At 37.0% G+C, this 12,486-nt stretch overlaps 1 protein-coding gene across 5 annotated transcripts in view; it reads right to left on the reverse strand.

The window, feature by feature from the left end:
- The window catches only part of KIN (Kin17 DNA and RNA binding protein), a 35,964-nt gene that overhangs the window by 2,561 nt on the left and 20,917 nt on the right, over positions 1–12,486 (reverse strand). For 2 of the 5 annotated variants that reach the window (XR_655831.4, XR_002916551.3), the window contains exons 9-12: positions 11,459–11,509; positions 9,128–9,196; positions 7,862–7,961; positions 5,317–5,417 (exon numbers count right to left, since the gene is read on the reverse strand). Coding sequence is in view for 3 of the 5 variants with exons in the window: in XM_054521899.2 (XP_054377874.1) it covers positions 3,573–3,812; positions 5,317–5,417; positions 7,862–7,961; positions 9,128–9,196; positions 11,459–11,509 (561 nt within the window). In the remaining 2 variants the exon portion in view is untranslated. The other 3 variants (XM_002820510.5, XM_054521899.2, XM_054521900.2) reach the window with 3 other exon arrangements.

Raw genomic sequence — 12,486 nt, forward strand, 5'->3', positions numbered from 1 at the left:
GAGGTTGCAGTGAGCTGAGATCGCGCTACTGTACTCCAGCCTGGGTAACAGAGTGAGACTCTATCTCAAAAAAAAAAAAAAAGAAAGAAAAAGAAAAGATAGATCATCTCTCTTCCTGGTGCTGCTGAAGGGTAAGATGTAAACCTAGAGTGCCCAAGAATGTAAACGTAGAGAGCCAGCACAGGAGCCAGAGACAGAGCGAAAGCCCTGCGAAGGCTGTTCACACGCGGTCCCACTGCCCTGGAAGCTAGCGTCTGCTCCCTTCAGTCATGTGCACTATAAATATCCCTTCGTTTTTCCTTTGGCACAGGCAAGTGTGGGTTTCCTGTCTTTTGCATTCCCTAATAATATACTGCCCTACTTATTTCAAACTGTATAGTTAGGCAGGGTGCCGTGGCTCACATCTGCAATCCTAACACTTTGGGAGGCTGAGGCAGGAGGATCACTTGAGCCCAGGAGTTTGAGAGCAGCCTGGGCAACGTAGTGAGACCATGTCTCTAAAAGTAAAAAAATTAAAAACAAATAAAACTGTGTAGTTCAACATTGCTGGTAGGACTGTAAAATGGTATAGCTGCTCTGGAAGAGTTTGGCAGAAGCGAAAGCTTCTGTTCACATAAAATCCTGTAAATGGGTGACCATGGCAGCATTATTCACAATAGCCAAAAAGTAGAAACAATCTAAATGTTTATCAAGTGACGAATGGACAAACAAAATATGGTACATCCACACAGTGGAATATTAAGCAGTCATAAAAACAAATGAAGCATGCCTACATGCTACCACATGGATAAACCTTGAAAACATGATGCTAAGTGTAAGAAGCCAGTCATAAAAGATCACATATTATATGATTCCATTTATAAGAAATGTCCAGAAATGGCAAATCCATAGAGACGGAAAGTACATTAGTGGCTGTTTAGGGCTAGGGCAGAGGGGAAAAATAGCGATTGACTATTACAGGGTTGCATTTTGGGGTATGAAAGTGTTTTAAAATCAGACAGTGGTGATGGCTGCACAATTCTGCAAAAATACTAAAAACCACTGAATTGTATGTATATTTTAAATGAGTGATCTGTATGGTATATGAATTATTACCACAATAAAGCTGCTTCTATATTTATAGTTTGACATTTAAAATGTAGTCACACTTATAGTTCAACTTTACTACTCTACTACTGAAAATATAGAGTGTATGAAGGATTTCCTCCAATTAAATCACTCTAAATTGTCATATATAAAACACTTTATAATAACATTCTTTAATGAAGATATAAATTCATCAAGTAAATTACAAAGGAAACAAAAATAACAAAGACAAAATTACATAGTTTTGATACTTCATGAGACATAATTAAATTGTTCTCAAAGTTTAGCTGAACAACTATAAAGTAATATTTTCAAAAACCTGTTTCTTTTATACAAAAGAATACCCTAACACAGTAGAGTCTCATAATGCCTTGGCGAACACCAATTTGATGCTTTAAGATTTTAATGTATTGTTAACAAATTTTCAAACTCAGGCAAGTTTAGAAATGTCTTCATATTGAATTCCTTCAACTCTGCGTCCTTTTAAAGGGCCCTACAAATTAAAATAATTTAAAAGAAGGTTAAAAACACACATTCCTAAAAGACAAAAAAATGACACCATACTTATGGATACAAATTTGCCTTTTCCATATCCCTAAAATACCATTAAGATCGTTAACATTTGTATACATCTATGAATTTTAAGAATAATCTATGGCATTCTCATTAAGAACTACCATATTTTCTTCTGTGACATCTGACATACATTATCAATAGATATTGTGGCAGAGACCTGCTAGCTGTTCAGTATCTCCTCTGCTTCCTGGATAAATAGCCAATTTCCTAGCTCCCTTATGGTTAGCTGTGGCTATGCATGGAGTTCCAGCCCATGAAAGCAAACAGAAGTGATGGTCCAGACTGCTATCCCCGACACACAATCAGCCAAGCTCCTTTTGCCTGCCCAATGCACACAGACATGGCAACTGGAGATGCCACTTGAGGGCAGTAGAGCCACTAGCTGGAAGGACCCTGGGTTCACAAATCACCACTTAGAAAGAGTTCCCTGATCAAAAATACCCATTTGGGGTTTTTAGAGTGAAACGTTAACTTCTACCATGTTTGTGCCATTGTCCATTTGGGGTTTTCTTTTTTTTTATAGGAAATATCATTTTGTAAGCATTACAGATACTCAAACATGTTTGTCTAGGTTGGCTGTGATAGTTACACTGGTCTAGATTATAAAAAGAGTCCAACTTTAAATTTATTTTCTTCTTTCATATCAAACAAAAAGGGAAAGAGGAAAACTTAATTAATGAAAGATATTTTCTATCACAAAAGCGGATACAACCTGGGAACACAGAGGCTAAGAATATGGGCTGTGGACCTACACTCCCCAAGTTCAAATCTCACTTTCAACAATTGATTTAACCTCTCTGTCCTTCAGTTTCCTCTCTGTGCCTTATTATCTCCCAGTGGAAATAATAGTAATGTCTGTATGATTGTGTTGTTGGGAAATATAAATGAGTTATTTCATATAAAGTGACTAGACCTGGAATTTAATATGAGTGAGAGCTCAATAATTTTCAACTCTAATTATTATTTAATCTTTTGTTTAAAATTTGAGAGTTGGGTCGGGCGCAGTGCTCACATCTGTAATCCCAGCACTTTGGGAGGCCAAGGCAGGTGGATCACCTGAGGTCAGGAGTTTGAGACCAGCCTGACCAACATGGTGAAACCCTATCTCTACTAAAAATATAAAAATTAGCTGGGCATGGTGGCACACACCTGTAATCCCAGCTACTTGGGAGGCTGAAGCAGAAGAATTTCTTGAACCTGGAGGCAGAGGTTGCAGTGAGCTGAGATCGCGCCATTGCACTCCAGCCTGGGTGACAGAGTGAGACTCTGTCTTGAAAATAAATAAAAAAAATAAAATAAAATAAAATAAAAATTTGACAGTTAATCCTCTTCCTTGCAAAATATAACATGATGATGATGACAATAATGATGATGACAATGATGATGACTCTAACCCTAGAACTGAGATTTTAACATTTTTTTACTGCTTCCCTTAACAACAAATAATTATCATATTTAAAGGAATTAAGTTCCCAGATAAAGTATAACCTAGGTTGGATTTTTCATTATCATGTTTAATGGTCTATGGTCAATTACATTTTTCTGATAAGTACCATAAATCTGGAGAATAAGAAGGGAGCCAGACATTTGGGCTTACAGGGCAAATAGCTAAAAAGCTGAAGCTATTTAGGAACAATTTATTGGATGTTAAAAATCTGCTTGATACACGCATAAATTTCAAATATTATCAATGACATGAAAACTTAAGGTGCCAGAAATGATAAAAATAACCATTTGCAAAGTTCAAGTGATGACACAAGCATATACAGAGATTTTTTTTTTTTTTTTTTTTTTAAATGAGGACATGGTGAAGAAAAGAAGAAAAAAAAATTAGGAGACAGATTCCCTTTTTTTTTTTTGAGACGGAGTCTGGCTATCACCCAGGCCGGAGTAAGTAGCACAATCTCGGCTCACTGCAACCTCTGCCTCCCAGGTTCAAGCGATTCTCCTGCCTCAGTCTCCCGAGCTGCGACTTCAGGCATTTGCCACCGTGCCCAGCTAATTTTTGTATTTTTAGTGGAGACGGGGTTTCTCCATGTTGGCCGGGCTGGTCTCGAACTCCTGACCTCAGGTGATCCGTCCGCCTCAGCCTCCCAAAGTGCTGGAATTACAGGCATGAGCCACCATGCCCAGCTGGTAGATTTCCTCTTCTAAAAGAAATACACGTTGCTTTGCAATCAAACAGAAAGGCTTTTCATGTGGATTTGCTCCTAAGTTCTACCTCAGTACAGAAGATGAAACGGGGTCTACAGTACAGAAGGTGAGAAGTTAGTTTTTGATGAATGGACACAACCTGCGAACCAAAGGTATCGAGATGGAACTCAACACAGCCTCAACAGTAATCAGTTGTTTTGTGTTTCCCTGAGATGAAAACATGAAACAGGATCTGCATTTGATAGCACTATGAAAGTAATAAGGTAAGTTTCATGCATGGTCCATGCAAAAAAAAAAAAAGAAATTAATAAGGGAAGGATAAGCAAGTTGTCAAGGAAATACTGGATTTTCTATTGCCTTATGCTGATAGAGTCAGAGAAAATCTTATAGAGTTTTTTGTTAAAACTCAATCTGCTAATTTAGTCAGACTGACACGTTCCTCAGTGCCAAGTAAGAGTCCTTTTTCCCTTTTTTCCCCTTAGTTTACGTTAGTAACAGTTAGCAAGTAACAGTTTCTAGGTTAGCATTGTCAGGATCAGAAAAAAAAAAAAAAAGAAGAGAAAGGCTTGATTTACTGAAATGAGAATTCTCTCAAATAAGGACCTAAATGGTTTTTCCAGAAAACCTTCCTAGACACATATTCTCTAACAAGTCCATGGGCTTAGGGGGCCTATAAACTCCCCAAGAGAACAAATAAAATTTGGCAATTATGTGCAATGTTTTGAAGAGTCTAAACTTTCATTAAACTCTCTAAGTGATCTATTACTCCCAAGCTCCCCCAGAAATACTAAAACTGACTGTACTGGAGATAAAAAATTATTTTGTTTAGCATCAAAGATATGCAGTGCAGTAGTTCAGAGTTCTAAAAGGAAACTTTCTTTCTGAAGATATCTCAGACCTCACTCACAGACTTGTCAGTGAAATATCAGTTCTAAGTCAATAACCAACTTTATTTATAAGTCAGAGTTCTTTAAATTACTGTATTGATCTCTGCTACCTTAAATCCTTTATGAAAAAAGGGAAGACATTTTAAAAAGTGGTTGACCTCTGTGGTTCCCTCCGTCTTGACAATGACTCTACTTTCCCCACTAACTTTACTATGCCAAATTGAGTTTTATATTCGATATGAGGGGAAAAAAGGATATAGAACTGTACCTATTATACACACTTTCATAAAACACCAAGACTGGAAAGGAACAGACCAAAATATTAATGGGGTTTATTGTTGGGCTGGGGGATTATGATTAAATTTTATAATTATTTATATTAAATTATGTTTTTTGGGGTTTTATGCATGAGTACACATTTCTTTTGTAATCAGAAAATAAAATACTTTAGCAATGGCAGAGTCACTGGAGAAAATAAGCTTACAGTTTTCCAAATAGGATAGAAGGCTAACAAAAAACTCAAATTCTAAAATAAAGAACAATCCAATTAAAAAGAACTATGGCACATTTGTAAAGCATTTTGAAATTTCTGTCTTTGTGTAAACAAACTTACAGTTTCAATGATGATAGTAGCTGAAAAAGTCTTCTCATTGATGGATTCTAGGGTACCTTCATTTCCTCTGTAACCTCCATTTAAAACTAGAATTCTTTTTCCTATGATGGAAAAGAATATAAAAATTAATGCGAAAAAATATCTCCACTTTTCTTCTAACTTGTTACAGCAAAATGTACTACACCGAATAAACATAATAAAAAACAAAACCCTTTTTCTTAGAAGTTCGCAATCATTTAAGAAGTGTGTAGTATTTTAGTGCAGTGTATGGATACTTTCACTACTCGAACATTCTAAGACTTCTCATTTTTCCCCCAATTATTTGTTAAAGGAATATATATGCTTTACTTTTAGACTGCAAAGAATATAAGGTACTTAGAGAAAATGTTCAGAGTCCAGAAGTAATCAGAGAAAATTTAGCTTACTTTGTCTCTTTGCAAAATTCATAAGATGGTTTGGCAGTTTTACAAAAATTTAAACTTATACCTAACATGTGACTGAACCATTCTATGTATTTACCCAAGAAAAAAGAAACCAGATATCCACACAAAGCTTTGTACATATATGTTCACAGTAGTTTTATTTTTAACAGCCAAAAGCTGTAAATAAGCCAAATGTCTATCAACAGATAACTGGATAAACAAACTGGTCCAGTAGTCCCCCCTTATCCCAGGTTTTGGTTAATCTCAGTCAGCGTGGTCCAAAAATAGGTGTGTACAGTACAATAAAATATTTTGAGAGAAAGAGACCACATTCACATAACTTTTACTACAATATATTATTATAATTGCTCTATTTTATTATTAGTTATTATTCTCAATCTTTTACTGTGTCTAATTCATAAGTTAAACTTTATTATAGGTATGTATGTAGGAAAAAAACATAGTATATATAGTGTTTGGTACTATCCATGGTTTCAGGCATTCACTGGTGGTCTTGGAAGGTATAGTATAAGGGGGAAATACTGCATATCCACACAATGACATACAGCAAGAAAAAAGAATGAACTACAGATACATTCCACCACATAGGTGAATCCAAAATAATTATGCTGAGTGAAAGTAGCCAGAACAGAAAACAGGACACATTTATATTTATAGAAACTTAATTTATATAAAATTCTGGAAAAATATGAACTGAACTATAATGACAGAAAGCATGTCAGCAGATGCCGAGGAAGACAGAGGACGCAGAAGCAGAAGGTAGGAGGGAGGGATCAGAGAGGGAAATGAGAGGATCTATTCATCATCCTGATTGTAGTGATGGTTTTATGGAAGTAGGCACATGTTCAAACTTACCAAATTGTATACTTTACATATGTGTGATTCATTGTACATCAATTTTACCACAATAAAGCTAACACAAATTTTTCTAATCTGTAAAAAGAATTTTTACTTTAGGGGGAAAAAGAATAAAGAATATGATAATTGGAAGTTCCAGAGACTGATGTTATCACTACGTTGGCAATGACACCCCCAGGAAGATTTTGAGTCAGAGGTAAACAACTTGGTCAAAGTAGTGCTTGTACTCAGATACAGATAAGTTTCCAAAAGGCAAAGACACCTAAGGGGAAAAAAAGCAAAATAACACAGACTTTCACTTGACTATCGCAGAGAGCTAAACAAATACATTACAGATTGAACATTCCTAATCTGAAAATTTGAAAAGCTCCAAAATCTAAAATCTTTTGAGTGCTGACATCATGCCACAAGTGGAAAATTCCACAACTGACCTCCTGTGACAGGTCACTGTCAAGATGCAATCAAAATTATTTAAAATATTGTATAAAATTACCTTCAGGCTATGTGTGTAAGGTATATATAAAACATAAATGAGGATGAGTACGGTGGCTCACGCCTGTAATTCCAGCCCTTTGGGAGGCTGAGGTGGGTGGATCACTTGAGGTCAAGAGCCTGAGACCAGCCTGGCCAACATGGTGAAGCCCCGTCTTTACTAAAAATACAAAAATTAGCCAGATGTGGTGATGCATGCCTGTAATCCCAGCTACTTGGGAGGCTAAGGCAGGAAAATTGCTTGACCTGGGAGGTAGAGGTTGCAGTAAGTCAATGGGTGACAGAGTGAAACTGTGTCTCAAAAATAAATAAATAAATAAAAATAAAATAAAACATAATCAATTTTGTGTTAAGACATGGGTTCCAACCCTAAGATATCCAATTACGTATATGCAAATTCCAAAATCCAAAATTGGAAACTCTTCTGGTCCAGGCATTTCAGATGAGAGATTCTCAACCTATAACCATAAGCCTAATATAACAAATGCTATCCATATACGTCTACGTTTTGCTTCAGGAAAAAAAAAAAAGATTCCAGGAAAGGAAAATCCATTGACGCCACAAAACAGCTTCAGCAGAGAGCCAGTAAACTACGATGCCCTTCAATCCAAACAGAGATGAGTTACGCTGGCAGTTAATGTCGCCAAGACAGAAAAATAACAACCATCAAGTACTGTCAAAATACAGTGGTTTAAAAATGGAACCGCTCATTTTGATGGCATATGTATTAAATGGTCTGCAAACAGATTTACCTGGTGCTGGAATTACTGTCTCTAAATGAGTCTGGTCAAGTTTCAGCTTGTCTCCAGAATCAATCATCTTCACAACAGCTGTATATTTGTCGATTACTTCCTGTTATGTAAAATGAACACTTTTATAATAGAAGAAATATGTGCACACTCATTTAAAAGGTCAAAAGCAAGTGAAATGAAGACAAATAAAATATCAATCAAAAGAAAGAGTAACTCCTTCTATAAATGACACTATTTTCTAGATTCCATACATGATTTCCCAGTCTATGGTTCTCAATAAAGAACTCAATTCAAAGCTTAGTAAAGGTTTTCATCTGGAAAGAATAACAGATTGGTGGTCCTGGAATAAGACTTTAAGAAATCTAACAAGAGGGGTAGTTTTGCCTAGCTTAATCTACAGTGGAAGAAGGGCAATAGGCATGCACAAGGCTGGGTGCTGGAATAAAACTAAATTTAGGAAAGGCAAATAGGGAGAAAAGGCCTAGAATATTGATACAAACTTTAAAATCTCAGAGCAGGCCGGGTGCGGTGGCTCACTCCTATAATACCAGTACTTTGGGAGGCTGAGGCAGGTAGATCACCGGAGGTCAGGAGTTTGAGACCAGCCTGGCCAATTTGGTGAAACCCCATCTCTACTAAAAATATAAGAGTTAGCCAGGTGCGGTGGCGGGCGCCTGTAATCCCAGCTACTTGGGAGGCTGAGGCAGGAGAATCACTTGAACCTGGGAGGCGATGGTTGCGATGAGCTGAGATCACACCACTGCACTCCAGCCTGGGCAACAGAGTCAGACTCTGTCTCAGAAATAAAAATAAAAATAAATAAAATCCCAGAGTAGCCAAAAGACAGTCTCTCAAGCAAATCACAAGAAGTCCTCGTGAGACCTCTGACAGTATAATTGTTAGGCTGGCATAAAAGTAATTGCAGTTTTTGCCATTACTTTTAATATATGGCCTATCGTGAAAAAATAAAGTACATTTTACTGACAAGCAAGGCATGCATGCTGAGGTTTTGAAGAGGTGCTGATGGGCCTTCATACATACTATCTGTCCTAGTAAGAAAACAGATCAACGTTGAGTATAAACTATGGATGAAAAAGAAATGTTTCTCCAACAATCATGAATTCAGCTTCCATTTCATGGAATAATCAAGAATTTTAGTCGTAGTACTTCTGCTACTAGGACTTGATTTTCAAGAAATACCAAAATAGCTTCACTCAGTGACCCAAGCTTTTTTCACAAATTCCATTCATAATTGCATGCCCTTACCTTAACAATAGCCTTTTTCTTATGATATTTCTCTCCCAGTTTCTTGGTTATAATTTTCACAATAATTTCCTAGAAAATAATAACAAAAAAAATGAAAGGAAAGACAGAAGTTATCGTTTGTAATTTACTTCTTCCTTTTAAACTATGTTCACCCAAAACCACAGGAAAAGGTAACTGCCCTGACAAATAAGAAATGCTGGAGTCCTCTGCCTTCCCAACAAGGACAAACATTTCCTTAGCAATCTTTTATTCCTTCTTCCCCTTTCTGTTCAACGTGGTTAGCAAGAGGAAAAAATATATACATATATATAAAAAATGTCTGATTTCTACATTGCAGATTTCTGGAAATCTAGGACTGTTACCGGTAAATCTGAACTCTAGTACTTCATGTCTTTCGTAGACAGTTTCTTTCCATTGCAGGAAGTGAAAAGCACTGAGTAGTTCACTGCTGATAAAAACTCAGATTGCAAGAGACTCACTGGAAATTGCAAGGCACTGAGCCTTCAAGCTTATGCATGACAGTTCTCACTATGCCTCTTTGTCATTCAGTTGCTTTGAATTTTCATACAAATGGGATTCCTCCAGATTAGTTATAGCTAAAGGTATTGTTCTTCTGACCCTCTAATTCTCAAATGGGAGGGAAATCTGGGCTTACTTCTTGTGAATGAATTCAGAGTTTGCTTCTATACCATTTTTTCCTGATTTGGATTAGTTGTCTAAAAGCTAATAATGAAAATTAAATTGCCTAACAATGCAATATTCACTGCAGTGATTCTATATTTGCTACTTCAAGTGAATATATCAAAGAGATGGTCAAGTATTTCATAAAGCCATGCTTAAAATCATACTAACAAAACTTTAGGAAGGACTTTGGGGAGAGGGTATTTAATAGTAGAAAGATATGTTTACGGAAAAATGTGAATGGTCTTATTCTGAAGTCTCTCTTTTAAGACTTTCTAAATGAAGCCAATTAATGCCAAAACAACTTCTCCAATTTAGTCATACTATTTTCTGGGCTAATTTCTCAAACGCTCTCATGGGTTCACACTCTAGTAATTGGAAGATAATTCATTACATCACTGTACTTATTGGCCCTCGTCCACAGTAGATCTGTTAAAAATATTTCCTTTCTGAGTTTAAAAACTAGGCATAGTGGGCCGGACGCGGTGGCTCACACCTGTAATTCCAGCACTTTGGGAGGCTGAGGCAGGTGGATCACCTGAGGTCTGGAGTTTGAGACCAGCCTGACCAACATGGAGAAACCCCGTCTCTACTAAAAATACAAAATTAGCCGGATGTGGTAGCCCATGCCTGTAATCTCAGTTACTAGGGAGGCTGAGGCAGGAGAATCGCTTGAACTCAGGAGGCAGAGATTGCGGTGAGCTGAGATCGCGCCATTGCACTCCCGCCTGGGCAACGAGAACAAAACTCCATCTCAAAAAAAAAAAAAAAAAAAAAAATTGGCACAGTGGCTCGGGCCAGTAATCCTAACACCCTGGGAAGTCGAGGCAGGAGGATCACTTGAGGCTGCTATGTTCACCAGCCTGGGCAAAAGAGTAAAACCTTGTCTCTACAAAAAATACAAAAATTGGCAGGGCATTAGCAGTGCATGCTTGCAGTCCTAGCTACTCTGGAAGCTGAGGTGGGAGGATCGCTTGAGGCCAGGAGTTTCAGACCAGCCTGGTCAATAGAGCAAGACCCTGTCTCTATTTAAAAATAAAAAAAAGAATAAGACACTCTGAAAGTTTTATGAAAATGTCACGTCTCAGTAAGTCTAAAATAGAGCATCAATAAATAATCATTTTAAAATATTGTTAAATGTTTAAAAACTATTTTTAAATTATTTTAAACCAATAAGCAATAATAAATAAGCAATAAGATATAAAACTCCCTTGAGTTTGTGAAATTAAAACCTGCTTTTCTCCACAATGTACCTATTAATAAATGGACATTCTAGTTTCAGTAAGTTGTAAATTGAAAACCAACACTTGGGCATTTACAGTTCTACTTTTTGAACTCATTTCTGAAAACATAACCTTTTGTCTTATAGCAAAAATTGAAAATTCCTGGCTCAAATTCAAGATGTCCATAAACAAGTTTAGCACTAAACTTAAAGAACATTATTAGTCTACAAGCATGAAGTAACTCTCCAATAGAGGTGCAACCAATAATTAATGATCTAATAGGAAGAAAAGTCATTATAAGTTATAACTAACTCTATCTGTATAGATTATACGTGTTTGAAAAGTTTAGTTACTTATACCAAATGCTAGTTAAATCATTCACTTAAACATACGTTTAGAACTTAAGAAACTCCAACTGAATACTTACAGGCTGTAGCCAGTAGTCTGTTCGGGCAGTTCTTTTCTTTTCCTCTTCAATCTGTAGAACACATAATGTCTTAAAATTATCTCCCTAAAATCCTCATTGGATTTCAAAATACTATTCTATTTAGCAAAATAACACCATAAAACTGTGAAGTCCTCTACTTCACAGAAGACCAATGACATAATTTGCAAGCTCTGATAAATACAAATAAACATTATTTGTCATTAGTTTTTGATTTAAAAAAAACTTGCATTTTTAAAAGTATATAATAAAGCAAGTCAACTGACCTAGGAAGCAAAAAGACAGAACCCCTACTCAGCTGCAAGACCAGCCACTGCCTGCCCTCACCCACTTTCTCCCATGTGACTGTCAGGAGCTGGAAAAGAGGCCAGGTTTTCATGCAGTAAAATGGTAACACATGGATCAATGTAGCACAGCGTGGTTAAATACACAGCCTGGTAGCAAACAGGGGGTTCCCTGTTTGAAAATGACAGTAAACCTCGTGAATGAAAGGGAAGAAAAATACCACCAAGAGATAAATAAATGAGAGTGACCAAAGAAAAGAGCGCTGTCTGGCTGTCTGGCGAAAATATCGAATCTTTTTCTTTCTCAACTGGTTACAGTTAACCCTAAGTACCAATTTTCAATGGGATCGAACAATGTAATAATCCCTTGGTTGATTCGAAACCTAATTTTAGGCTGGGCGCGGTGGCTCATGCCTGTAAACCCAGCACTTTGGGAGGCTGAGGTGGGTGGATCATGAGGTCAGGAGTTTGAGAATAGCCTGGCCAACACAGTGAAACCCTGTCTCTACTAAAAGTACAAAAATTAGCCAGGCGTGGTGGTACATGCCTGTAGTCCCAGCTACTCGGGAGGCTGAGACGTGAGAATTGCTTGAACCCTGTGAGGTGGAGGTTGCAGTGAGCCGAGGTCACATCGCTGCACTCCAGCCTGGGCCACAGAGTGACACTCCACCTCAAAAAAAAAAAACACCTCATTTTAAATCCTTCACCTTTTCAACAAACAATGTT

The sequence above is a fragment of the Pongo abelii genome, chromosome 8 (genome assembly GCF_028885655.2).
Source record: "Pongo abelii isolate AG06213 chromosome 8, NHGRI_mPonAbe1-v2.0_pri, whole genome shotgun sequence".
Lineage (NCBI taxonomy): Eukaryota > Metazoa > Chordata > Mammalia > Primates > Hominidae > Pongo > Pongo abelii.